The following is a 13885-nucleotide window of genomic DNA, read 5'->3' as shown; positions in this document are numbered from 1 at the left end:
CATCAGCAGGAGTCCAGTATCTTGAATTTACGGAGCTAGAAACAAAAACAAGAAAGTGAGAGGGAACTGCAAGACCATTTGCCCCTAAAATTGTTTGCAACACCAGGTTATCATTTTAAAATAAATGCAAGTTGCATTTTAGTAATCTAAGTATTATACAATGTGCATATAAACATATATTTTTTACAGAAAACGAAAAAACGTTCGATGTACATATATCACATAATCATTTTTACACAAACGCTGGCTAAACTTGCTCAATCACGCATATCAAAATTAAATGTGGATAATATCGGCATGTTGAAATGCACTTAGGAATACATTTCGCTTACAAATCAACTTGAAGTGATGCAATGTGCAAAACAAAACTGTGGTGTTCAGTATTTAAATACATTGTTATTTAATGTATCTTGATTTACTTATTGTTTTGCTGTTTCTTATGTAATGACAAGATTTTTTTGTATACATTATATTTTTCAGATAATCCAAGATGACCAGTCAAACCATTCAAGACTAATATTAGACGAAGGCAAACTGATTCATCGAAGCCTGACAGTATATTTATTTGTCCGTTATTCCTCGTTATCATAACAAGGATCATGATAATTTTGACAAAGAAAACACAAATATATGGTACAGTATGCCGCCAATGGGCAAGAATAAACTTAATGGTCTAGTAAAATGATGTAATAGAAAGGAGTGTTACCAGGTCAGAAAGAAAATCATTAAGCTAGAAAAACAACAGCTACAATCTTGTTGCATTCACATGTAGAGGCAACAACAGTTATCCAGTTAACTGGACAGAAAAATGTATCATCCATAAACGACTATAGTTCAGCATCCTTAGATCAGTAAATTGAAATGTCAAATTTCTTGTCTGATGTCGGATCCGGTGGTAAATCTGTAAATCATTTGGAAAAATCAAGTCACACAAATATGCCTGTAACTTTACATTTTGAAGAAAATTCAAATGAAAATGCTACAATATATAAACGACAATGCTTGAGAATGGCAATTAATTTGTATCTCTTAAAAAATCCAGAATGATAACATTATTATCATATACTCAAAATAAAATTAACATCATGGTCACGTAATTAATTTCTACCCAAATAAATGATACATAAAACCTCTATTTCAATGAGGCAAACTAATTAACATGGAGGTAATTGGAAAGGGATAAGCACTATATACCTGTACAGGTAAAGTTATGATGTACATGCAGCATGTCATTTTCACACCGGATTGCTCAACAGATAAATAGTATTGCATCTCACCAGGTAGACTTATTAGATTTACCACTAGCCCGTACTTTTTGACCCCAATAAATGGTCGCCATTTGATGGTGACCATACTAGAGAGTTGACATTTATCAGAGTATGTCGGAGGTTGTACTGTAGCTAGTGCCAATCCGAATTTTCAGGTTACATTCTGCAGGGACAAACTTGGTTCACTGGTTCTTATTAATTTAATGTATTGTCATATATGGTTTAATTCATTTCCTGTTTATTTCTAGGAAGAAAATCGAAATATCATTGCAGTTGAACAGATAATGAATTTTTATGTGTCTTTTGGAATATCAGGGTTAATGTGATTATACGTCTCTAAATGAAGCTGATTAATGTATTGCTCCCTTAATGTCCAGTGGCAAATATGCCATTCATATTCATGACGAGATGCAAAATGGGTCGACCTTAAACAAATGTTAACAATTTTAGAGTATGCCTTACTAGAATAAAGTTGAACCATGATCAAAATCGTCAGGGAAGCTATACACCCCCGTTAGACAAATGCAGAAAAAAACGAAATGAATTTAAAAGTAAGAGGTTTAGCTAGCTATAAAAACATGTTTAAACCACCATTTTCTACATAAGGAAATGCCTGTACCAAGTCAGGAATATGACAGTTGTTTCCATTCGTTTGATGTGTTTGAGTTTTTGATTTTGCCATTTGATAACGGACTTTCCGTTTTGAATTTTACTTGGAGTTCGGTATTTTTGTTAGTTCACTTTTTACAGGCAATAACGGCCACTTTTTAAGTAAATAAGATATGTACTTATTTGTAAATAAATTCCTATTGCAGCCGGTTTAGGACAGGTTGGATTTCCACTCTAATACCGTCTGATTATTAACCCGGTTTAATCAACCAAAGGCAGTCTAGTTCTTTGAAATTGTGAATTATGGTATTTCGCTGGCCGTTTTTTTCCCGATCCTATTTTGAACCCTCTGATTCTAAGGTTGTTAGTCTAATGAGTCATGCCCGAATAACTTTTAGTAAAAAGAACCTCAACTTAAAAACCTACACCGGGTTGATAAGTTCTAAGTAACATAAGTAAACAAAAGAAATCCTTTATATAATTAGATTGTCCCAGGTATCATATATACTTATTTTGCGTTGAATAACAATGAAAAATGCACGAAAAGGTTTGTAAGATAACAAATAGCATAAAGACACCTAGAGGTCAACATACTATCTGAAGACTGTATTTGCATTTATATACCTATGTGAAGTTATTTTCTTTCAGAACGACAGGTCTCTCTGTTGAAGAATCAATTTGCTTCAAGGCAAGGTGTAAGGTCATTATTTTTCTTGATTAAAATGCAATCTATTATTTACTTAAACATTTAATTCGTTTGATAGTTATCGTGTGTTGTTGATTAAGGCACAAATAATCCTGTCCTCTGTTTGTTATACAAAAAATCGCATATTTTAACTTTCGAAACAAATATTGTGAAGTTTTGTTAATTTATCGCTACAATAAAGGGACATTATTTGAGATGAATTTAATAATTCAAAACTTTCCATAACTCTTTAAAAACAAGCTTTTACTCTATGAAATGATCAATTGACCAAATATTGCTAATTTCTATATAATAACAGCCACTTACTTTATGATGGGGCGGAGAGGGGGAGGGTATACGATTTAATTCTGACTAAGGTATCTGTTTAAAAAAAATATATTGCCATTCAAAAGTGAAAAAAAAACAATTACTCTGAAGAGTTCGTTAAAAATTGTTGAAAAAATCATCTGTTTTTCCGCGATGAAAATGTCATGAAAAAGAAAAAAGATATAGGTTCCCCCTTCCAGAAACTAAGTGATACAATAAATTACTTACAAAGTGACTTGTATTTTTCATACACCGTAACATTTCATTTGCGTCTTGCTTCATGCAGCTTCTGTGATATTTCTATTGTAGCTGGATAATGATTGCTAACGTTTTTATCTAGATTAATTAGTGAGTTTTATTTTACATTACACATAAGCCGTAGGGCGTATTAAAACCTGAACGCATCAGAAAGGAATATTCCACTTTAGTGTTGTCGGTAAAAAGGATGAAAATCCTGCAAATCTTTGCAGAAAATAATATTTTTTACGTCATATAAGTCAGATAATGCATATGTTATGGTTTTTCTTGTCGTATAACACACCTCGGGTTCTCAGGATTGCCGAAAGAAAGACCTCCCTACGGTCGGCCTTTCATTTGATCAATCCTGACACCCTTCTGTGTGTTATACGACAATAAAAACCTTAAAATATGCATTATCTATAAATTAAACAGTAAACAGAAACTAGTTATTCTACACCATTTAAAACTGAATTGTTTTCTTTCAGATATGTCATCTTTAGATATATACATCCACAATCTTCATGACCAGCAGTGCACATTTCAATTACTTAAAAATGAAGTACAGAAGAGTGAAAGCTTTATAATTCAGATTGTAAAAGATTTTATACCTACAACTATCAAAGCACTCAATCCAAGTTTTACGGTTTTTGAAACTGTCAATGCTGGAAGTTATTTTGAGCACACTAAGGTCAAGAACCCGGATAAATTCGAATGGTATTCGTGAGAGAGTTGTCAACGCCTGTATCAGTGCAAATACAAAAAGGATGTATACCGGGATATGCAAACGTCGAGCTACAACAAAAAAGAAGATGGCATAGCTCTGGGATGGAATAAACATCGGAGAAGGGATTTGAGATATCGATATCGATATCGATTCTGAGCTTTAATGCGTATCTGATACAGGCGGTTTCATTAGTTCCTGTATATAAAGTTGAGTATGGAACTTTGACATACCAGGACGCCGTAGTAAAAGGGAAACTTAACTTAGTTTTTTCACACCGTCAGAAACCTAACTTTATCTGAAAACGAAAACAATGCTCAACTTGAGAAGAAATAGTGTTTCAACGTTCCGATATCACCAAGACTATAGACAATGAAAATGTGAACATTTGTGTAGATATGATGACATGTTGCCATTTCCCTTTATATATATTTTCTGAAATACTCTCCACCATCTCATTATCCAATCCTTTATTGATAAAAAAAAAATGGTCGTCACATTGTTCTTAAACCGTGTAGTACTTCAATTTGTAACAGAAAAAAATCTTTGCAGGCTTACTTCTTACAAGAAGTCAGAAGTTAAGAAAATTGCAAAAGACGAGAACTTGAAAATTATATATAAATGCACAAAGTTACTCTTCTCGTACGTTGAATATTCTGAGATAGATTCATACTAACTAAAATCAATGGTTCTCTCTATCTTACACATAGTTCACAAAATGGTAAAGAATACTTTTGTTTATGATCTTCCGGATTTTTGAAAAGATGCCAGCTTTAGAAAGCCAAAATTTGTTGTTTTCAAAAATTATTGTTCAATGGACAGGCTGTATTTGTAGGCACTCTATCGAAGTGTACCACATTCGTAGTATCATCTTTGATGAGCACAGTCTTGCTACATTAAATGTACAAGGAAATATATTTCTAAAGCACATCAAGTACATAAGCAAAAATGAAAGACAAGAATACAAAAACTGAACAAAGTACAATAACACAATGGCGGGATGTATAAATACTGAGCCACGTCAAACAGATATTACCAAAAACGGACTAAACAGTAAAGGTTAAAAATATACAAAGACAAATAAAAGGAACACTATAACATGTATTAAGATGATAAACAACGTCAGTACCATGAAATTATACTTCAAGACCATCATGTATTATTTGTAAAGTTGATACGGAATATTTATCAACAAGGTCTTGGTATCTCCCGATGAACTTTTATAGAAAAATAACGAGACGTTCTTTGACATAACCCTTGTTCATCAACTTTCTGCTCAGACACTTGTGGCGTTTAATAAAGTCTGAGTAGCAGCTGCAAGCTCTTGGATACCGAATGAGTTGGGAAATGTATATCCCATATGCAAGTGAAGTTGGTATATTCCTGCTAAGGTGGAGGAAATTTATAATTTCAAAATTAAAATCGTCTCATTTGTCATAGATTCTGGTAATGAGATGACCGATTATGTCAAATCGAGTTTTATTTCTCTGTGTAGCTTTTTATGCACTATTATTGGTCGTTATGATTTTTCCCATGGCGTTGTCTGTTCTTCGGTATCTCATCAACTTTCTTCTTGTCAATGAGATTAACATGTCGTATAGTCCTTATTGATGTTTTACTTTACCTTTTTTATGATTTGTATTTTTCCAACATTAAAGCAATATGTCTGCATTGTTTTTCTTCGTTTAAGCGTCTGATCATTGGATTTTAGACTGCACAAAAACGAGAAGATATCGTATGAGTGCCAATGTGTAAAAAGTAAACAATTATAGGTTAAAGTATGGCCTTCAACACGGAGCAATGGCTCACAACGAACAGCAAGATATAAAGGGTCCCAAAAAGACTGGTGTAAAACAGTTCAAACAGGAAAACCAACGGTCTAATCTATATAAAAAACGAGAAACGAGAAACACTTATGAACCACACCAAAAAACGACAACCACTGAACAATAAGCTCCTAAGTCTTTTTTTGTGTTCTTGATTATCGTCATTCCCTTCGCCCTTATTACCCTGCTCTGTTTGCTCCGTAATTTTCGTATCACGCCTTTTCAAACCTGGCAGGAAATATCAACAACGTCACAATGTCTGTGGAGAAGTTATCATCGACGCCACAATGCTATCGGGTTTTCTGCGTACAGATACAGTAAAATATCAGCCGCTCGACACATTCGGGAGATTTTTGCTCGTTCGCTCTCCGAAATGGTTCACATTGTGGCTCGCGGCAGACATTTTGTGATATCAATGTGCAGAAAACCCAATAATCTATACGTATATATAGAAAATAAAAATTGTTCGTTTATCAAAGTAATGCCATGCAGATGCTGTTTGCGATAATGTTTTGCTAATGCATGAACACCAAATAAAACTTTCTATTTCTATGTTTAAACTTTCCAGCAACATCTGAGTATTTATCTCGCAGTTTTTTCAGGAACGATGTGCTAAATAGAGGATTGCCGATTAGACGGGAACTATTAAACCAAGGATTCAAAAAGATGAAGCTAGAGTAATCTCACCGAAATATTTATGAACACCACCATGACATGGTTGAACGTAAAGTAATATCTATATCATCGATGACCATATTTATCGAAGCTACGAAACGATTCTGTTTTTTTTTTGTTTTTTTATATATTAACTTATGGCTGGTGAGTCAAATATTTTGTAACTGGTTTTTACAGTATATTCTTATTACGTGCTGTTACATAACTTTTACCATGTTAGAAGAGGGCTGTGAGCTCACAAACATGATTAACCTCTTCACATTCTATGTATGCCTGTCCTACATCAGAACTTGTATTCAGTGGTTGTCATTTATTACTGTATATATGTTTTATCGTTTCAAATTTTTACATTTTGTCATGTCGAGGATCTTTATAACTTATATACGCTATGGTTATGGTCCTTTCTGAAGGCTATACGTACTTAATCTTTATTGTTGTACTAATTGTCGTTATGATCATCAGGACGTGTGCCAATGGTGGAGTACAAGCAGCTTACATCCCGAAACATAGGACCAGTACAAAAATGATAGTTGACTTTGTTGGGTTTAATTTAATTAGAAGTATACATGATGCAAAAGCCTTGTATACCCGTTGCTTCGACTGGATAATGAAGGAAATATTACTTAGAGTAGTTAAGTATGTACCAATAGAGATTTCCAATAAAATGACATACGTGCGTAACTCGACGTACAGACCTAATGGGACTGGTTATTGCCAACCATTGCATTTGATTAAATACGTCGCTCAAGTTTAAACAATCTATTCCAAGACTTTTTCAATCACACACTGGAATTTATAAAATAATTTTATCATGACGAAAAATTATAGAAATCTTGCATTTTTATTTATCACGTGGTTTTCCAGATTCCCGCCTTTATTTTCACTGACATAAGATCACGTATAAACACACGTATCCCATACCTATCATACGTACGATTTGAGTTATCTTTCATGGGTTTGATTATGACAATTATTTTACTATCGGTTCTATTTAATTTCTAAACAAAAGTATTTATCAATTATTTATTTATAAAATGTATTGATAAAAAAATTCCCTATATATGTTGTTTTTTAGAATTAAGATGTGTTCGATTAGATTTGTTCTGTATTAATTTGTTTAACAGGAATGCTATCGGAGTCTGAATACAAAAGACATTTCCAGGCAATTCTTTTTATATACCTTGAAGTAAATTAACTTATAGTATTTTAATTAAAAAGGGGGTCACCGAATTCATTTTACTGAATAAATCATTAACGGAAATGAGTAAGGTAAGTAACATTGAACAACATAATATAATAAGATTTCGTTGCCAGATGCGGATCCAGGATTTTGAAAAAGGGGGGATATAGGCAACGTTAGAAGTGGAACAAACAAATAGGAGTATTAATAGGAAGTAGGGTCATATATATAAGTGTTCGTTGCATATGTATTTTACATATACGCATATTTAGGACGAGAAGATGAATATGAACCAGACTTTGTATTATACGGAGGAAGACATGTCATCCTACCCGGACACATGATTTTGACCCCGGACCGACCAATCCTTGCTCTAACTCCTAAATATTGCGTGCTTCGCAGAGAGGTAGTCAATCTTCGATTTGAAACGGGCGAGGATCGAGCCCAAGACTTCCCGCACTCGAGCTGTGGTGTAGCTTTCATTGACGCAATGAGGCAACTGCCTCACTAAATTTTTTACCATTAAAAAAGAGATATAAAGAGAATTATATACCATGTCCGTCATAGTATAAAGTAAACTGAGTGACGACGGTTCAAAACATTGACAGCTTTACTCACTCATTCCTCATTATTTGCGTCTTGAACACTTTCTTTCATAAAATGAACAAGGTAGATGAAAATTTCTTTTTGAGTAACAGACAAGGTATACCTCGCAAAAAACTGATTCAAACAAGAGGCCATGACTGCGAAACTGATATGATGCTTGATTTTTTTTTGACAACGAACTTGTTACTTTTGGTGGACAAAGTTTTCAACAGACACTTGGCATTCCTACATTTTAGGTAGTACTCTTCTTCCTTGGTTAATTTAAGCAAGACTGCATAGTTCACCCAGTTATTATCATCCATACATTTTGACAAAAGCGAAACGTATAAAGTTAAAAGACATAGTGGATCTTAAACTATTAATACCCCAAAATCTGTACAAAACAATTTTAGAGGATGTCATACATATGATTCTGTCAATTATTTTTGTTTTGATCAGGACCTGTCTGTAACTGAATACTGAGAAATAAACCTTTAACCAGCAGTTTTATTGAAATATATTGATTTAATGCGCACTAGAAATATTATTTCATGATAAAATTCCACAAATCTGAATTTTTCCTAGACAGGGTCTGTTTGCCAGTGTGTGACCTATCAAGAGTATGATCACCAACACCTATTTTGCGATTCATATTTTTGATTAACCGTCCACTCCCTATTGGCATTGACGTCTTTTAACCAAGGTGAGGCTTTGACTGCCAAGATTCAAATCATTTGCCTCACCAGAAATAAAATTCGTTACGCTACTGTCGATTGATTGATAGTTGATTGCTTAACGTCCAGTGGCAAATATTTCATGCAAAATTAACGTGTAGAGAGCGTGGCATTCTCTTTACAAGAGGCATCGGATTTAACGTCCCCGCTCTGACCGAACGGGACTGCGTACTTGTACATCCCGCACTACCAAACGGACTCCCCACTTTGGCATTGGTTTAACTGCCGATCGGAACAAGAAAAATAGTGACCATATTTCTATTCCCCTGATCGACTTTGAGGGGTTACTGTTGAGGCGACAAAGAGACAGTTATGCATATGGAAGATACATATACATGTACGTGTATTAATCAAAACATTTGCAACAAGAATGTGTGGACTTAAGACACCGTGCCTCTTCACATGATCATATTTCCATGTTCAGTGCACCGCTTAATACGGTCAAACTCTAATTTGGTATATAATTTTAAACGTTTTAGGACGGATGCACAGACCAGTAAATATAATATCCCCTTGCTATCATAAGTTGGTCACAAAAATAAAATCATAATCCTACTTAACAAAACTGCAAAAAAATATTCCTTACATGTCCGTCTTTCATACGTATTTGTATAAGTTAAACGTCAAACATTTTAGAACAACAATTTAAGAGCAATGACGTTAAATAACGCATACGTTTGTACGGGCTCTTCCTATAATCCATGCATCATTATAATTAAAGAAAAGATATAAAAAAATAACTGATCCAGTAAAGTTTAATCATATTTGTTCTTGAAGATGCGTCCTCCATTTGATAAAATTCTACGGAAAGGTGACAAAGTACCATCAGAAAGATGCATCAGTGATCTGAATTTTTACCTCTGACAAAAGTATCTTAAAATAAATTAAAGAAGTATGCTAAAACAAAAGAAGAAGAAGAAGAACCAAGTCGTGTACACCTTTTACATTCCGGTGTGTTTGAAACTCTTGTTTTAATCTTATAACTTTTAAATCAAAAATGAGAATATGATCTCGCTTCAGATTCCATTATTTTTATTTTTTCAAACTTAATTTTGATTCAGTAGCTTTAAGAATTCATCGTTTGAGAGATAAATATATGGGTCAAGTGAAATGACGAAGTAATGATCGGTGTATTTGATCACCGGTAACTGAATTAATTATTCCTCTAAAGGTTGTTGTCAATGAAATCATCCCAAATTTAATAACAAAATATGTAAAGAATTAAAATAGTAGTTTGTGCTAATTTTTAAATAGCATCTATTCCAACAAGGTATGTGTATTCAACAAGCCAAAAATGTATGCAGTGTATGCTCCCCTCCGTCATCCTTTAATGCAATAGGCCGAGATACGGTCAGATAGGTTGGTTATGTCGAGTAATGTCAATTAAATTAGAAATCTCTAATAAGAGTTCCATGCTTCTTAAATTATATACTGTGGTATAGATGGATTTGGCTATTTATGTCCTTTTTATTCAATTACCTGAAATCATTTATGAGCGTTTATGATGAAGGTAAATCGAGAAAAGCGCTTCGGACGTTTGCAATTTATAACGTGTTGTTTTCATTTTTTACCAGCCAAGGTTTAAGCCGGCAAAGAACTGTCCTGTTAAGCTTATCCCTACATAGAGTTCGAATCTTGCGGATGGAAAGATATATAAATGAAGTTTACAGAGTTTTGATATTTCGTTAGAAATAATACAAAAACTCTCTGTACAATATTGTACTTTATAGAGTACAAAAAACAAACAGTCATTTAATGTAAATAAAGTTGGAAAATGTATTAATATTTCATTCCTCAATAAAACTATTTCTTTTTTTCTATTTAGAGAACTTGATGTTGATAGCAGATGTTTTTAGTCTCTGTTAAATTTGTTCATAAATCTATTCGACTTCAAATTTTATAAAATGATACTTAAAACGAAAAAAAATCTTCCTATATTGTAAAGGTCAGCAAGAGCGTGTCTCAGCTGTCGTACTTATTTTGAAATGCGCAGTTTATTATTATACATAAATATATGGTTTACGTTTCAAAAATATTCTGTATCAGAGGATTTTAGCACAAAAAAACCAAACGGTAAGAGTTTTGCAATACAATTCTCTAAAAACATTTATATATTTATCGGATAAATAAAATTTTTATCAGAAATATATTATAAGCTGGATATAAAACTTTATTTTTTTTGGTGCAATACCTAATTATTCTTTCTTTATCCAAAGGGAAACTTCTGTGTACTAAAATTAAATCGAATATATCATACAAAATACCTTGGTTATATTTTACTTCAATTGTAGACATGAAACATTTTGATGTTAAATAATCTCCGGCCATTAATAAATCTTACTAGTTATTACCGTTGGAAAAATTTCCATATCTTTGTTTTTCGAGAAACGAATGAAAAGTTTAAAGCTGATTGAAAGAACGTTGAAAATATTTTTCCCTAAAGGTGCGACTATAGACTATAGAATAGTACATTTTCATTTGAGCTGTTTTTTTAGGAAATGCAACATTCTTTGGTACAGTTTTATATTGTTAACTATTGTTTTTGGCGGTGTTTTTGTTATCTGTGATGCTGTTATTTGAGAGTAACGGCTTTCCTGTTACTGCTTTTATAGTGGGTGTTTGTATGGACCCTTTGTAATTCAACTGATGGGAAGGGTACAAAAGCGATGTTAAACCCAGCGACATATGCATATTCTGGACTGGAAGCTCGTCATTGGTTTTTCTAATGTTTTTGTGAATGAGAGAAATTGGTGTTGATGACAAATGATTGTATTGTTGAATGTATTCATAACGTTATAGATTTGGGACGACTAAGATCTTGACATATTGTATTCACACCTGACTGTATGCTGCCATCTAAATGCCTTTTGATTATTTTTTGTCGTCGAGTAGCTGTCTAACTGACGCATATCCCACATCTCCTTATATTCGTGTTTGTGTTCCAACGACACTAAAATAAACGATACAGTGATGTTTGATGATTTGTTTGTTATTTATTATATTTTTATCTTTCCTCATATATCTTTTTTATTCGTGTCATCCTTTTTCAATATCTAGACTCGTAAAATATTATATATTTCGAAATAGTGCGTGCTCATAATATTTTTTATTCACATTGTATTGTTATATACTGTATTTCTGAGCGGACTTTACCAGTATAATTTACTTATGTACAATGCATTTTACTATGCGTAAAAATAATATGTTTAAACTATACGTGTTATATAAATGGATAATTCTTCTTACAAAAGTTGATAGTAGATCAGGAAAACAAAGCAAGCTACGCGACATGCCTTCTAACATATAATGCAAATGTACAATCTGACATATAACGATGGAACATTAAACTGGTCCTAGCAGGTTAGTAACTTACAATTATTATGTATCCTATAAACTTTTATAGCCTATCATAACACCAGAATACACGAATAAATAAATAATTATCAATGCATATACTTGTTTAGATAAAAATGAATACATAAATGATTATGTTCTTTTTGTAGTTTGTTCCACAATATGCTGTTCGTAGTTCAGTTTACTTTGCTGGTAGTCGTCGTCAACCATACATTTGGTCAAACTTGTCTTTCTAATGAGTCTAAGGATGACTTTGATAAATCAAGACAAGCCTTGACAGATGTACAGGAAAATATTGGAAAAGTTCTCAACAAACTTGAAAACGACAATAAAAAGACACTAGACATGTTTAAAGAAACTATTAACACTATGGGACAAAAGATAAAGAAACTTGACACTGATTTTAAGGTCCTTGGAAAAGATTTTCGTAGTAAGTACATACAAGAAAAGCTGTTGTCTCAAAGTTGAAAGTTTAAGTCCTTGCAGGAAGAGGTATTTTATTCATGCAAAGCTAATTGTCTGAACATTACTGCAGACTGTACGGCAGTGGATAATTCCAAAAATTTACTGAGAGACCTAAAATGACGTAATAATAAATGTTTCAGTCTTTTAATAACTCATGATGCTGTTTGTTCCCTCTCCTATTGATATCTGTGATTTTCACACATTGAGTTGGAATCTTAAAGCAATGATATGGATCTTGAACCAAATTACAACTGCTCATATTTTAAACAATAACTTTAAATGAACCCGATACATGTTTGTATTCGTTTCAGAAACAAAATGGCATAAATATAACGGCCACTGTTACTATTACAGTTCCGACCCAGCAGACTGGTTTACGGCTGAAGTGAGTTGATATCATACATGTAACTACAAATATTCGTTATTTGTCATAAAACAGCCAGCAGTTAAATGCTCAGTCTTTAGTTTTCTATGTTGTGTTTTGTGTACTACATTTTGTCTGTTCGTCTTTTTCTTTTTTAGCCATGGCGTTGTCAGTTTATTTTCGACTTATGAATTCCCTTTGGTATCTTTCGCCTCTCTTTTATACTATTTGGGAATTCCATCTCATAGGTTGATGTTTCGTGCATTCCTCTACAAAGGACAATCGATATCAACTGAATGATAAAAACACAGCAGTTTACACTAGGTTTAAATAACGATTAATACACATTTCAACGCATATAGTTTGTTTAATGCCTTAATCAATATTTACTTAAACTACCAAAATTTATTCTTGAACAGAGGAAATGTAGAGAAATAGGAGGATATATTGTCAAAATCGATGACAAAGAAGAAAACAGCAACATTGCAGCAAACAGAGCACGCAGTAGTGAGTATTACTTCTGACGTCATAATTGGAAACCACTTATGTTCAGTAGTAGAGAATTGATAAGAAGTAGTGGATTCGTAAACGATAATCAACGAGCGACTTTAGTCGCAAGTTGATTATCGTTTCCGAATCCACTACTTCTTATCAATTCTCTAGCTTAACCCATTTCTAGTAAAACGACTGTCTGTTTTATGTTTTGACAATGAATCAACGGAATTTCATAAAAATAATTTCGTATTTTGTCTTTTTTATTTTATAATAGCTGGAAATGATTATATCCACACGGTTCACGTCTATATTTAAGTTAACATACGTTTAATATAACTTAAATGGGTTGTTAGCTCC

At 33.0% G+C, this 13885-nt stretch overlaps 1 protein-coding gene across 12 annotated transcripts in view; it reads left to right on the top strand.

Annotated features, from left to right (window-relative positions):
• The window catches only part of LOC127725278 (perlucin-like protein), a 216163-nt gene that overhangs the window by 34012 nt on the left and 168266 nt on the right, over nt 1-13885 (top strand). For 4 of the 12 annotated variants that reach the window (XM_052232157.1, XM_052232161.1, XM_052232162.1 and 1 more), the window contains exons 2-3: nt 12981-13054; nt 13453-13540. The exons of 7 other annotated variants lie outside the window; for them this stretch is intronic. In XM_052232157.1, the coding sequence (XP_052088117.1) occupies nt 12981-13054; nt 13453-13540 (162 nt within the window). Of the gene's footprint in view, nt 1-10895; nt 10924-12353; nt 12635-12980; nt 13055-13452; nt 13541-13885 lie in introns of those variants that run through there. One more of the 12 variants, XM_052232166.1, reaches the window with a different exon arrangement.

Source organism: Mytilus californianus, unplaced genomic scaffold (genome assembly GCF_021869535.1).
Source record: "Mytilus californianus isolate M0D057914Y unplaced genomic scaffold, xbMytCali1.0.p SCAF_15, whole genome shotgun sequence".
NCBI lineage: Eukaryota > Metazoa > Mollusca > Bivalvia > Mytilida > Mytilidae > Mytilus > Mytilus californianus.
Note: the sequence above shows the minus strand (reverse complement) of the source record. Positions and strands in the feature narration are given on the sequence as shown.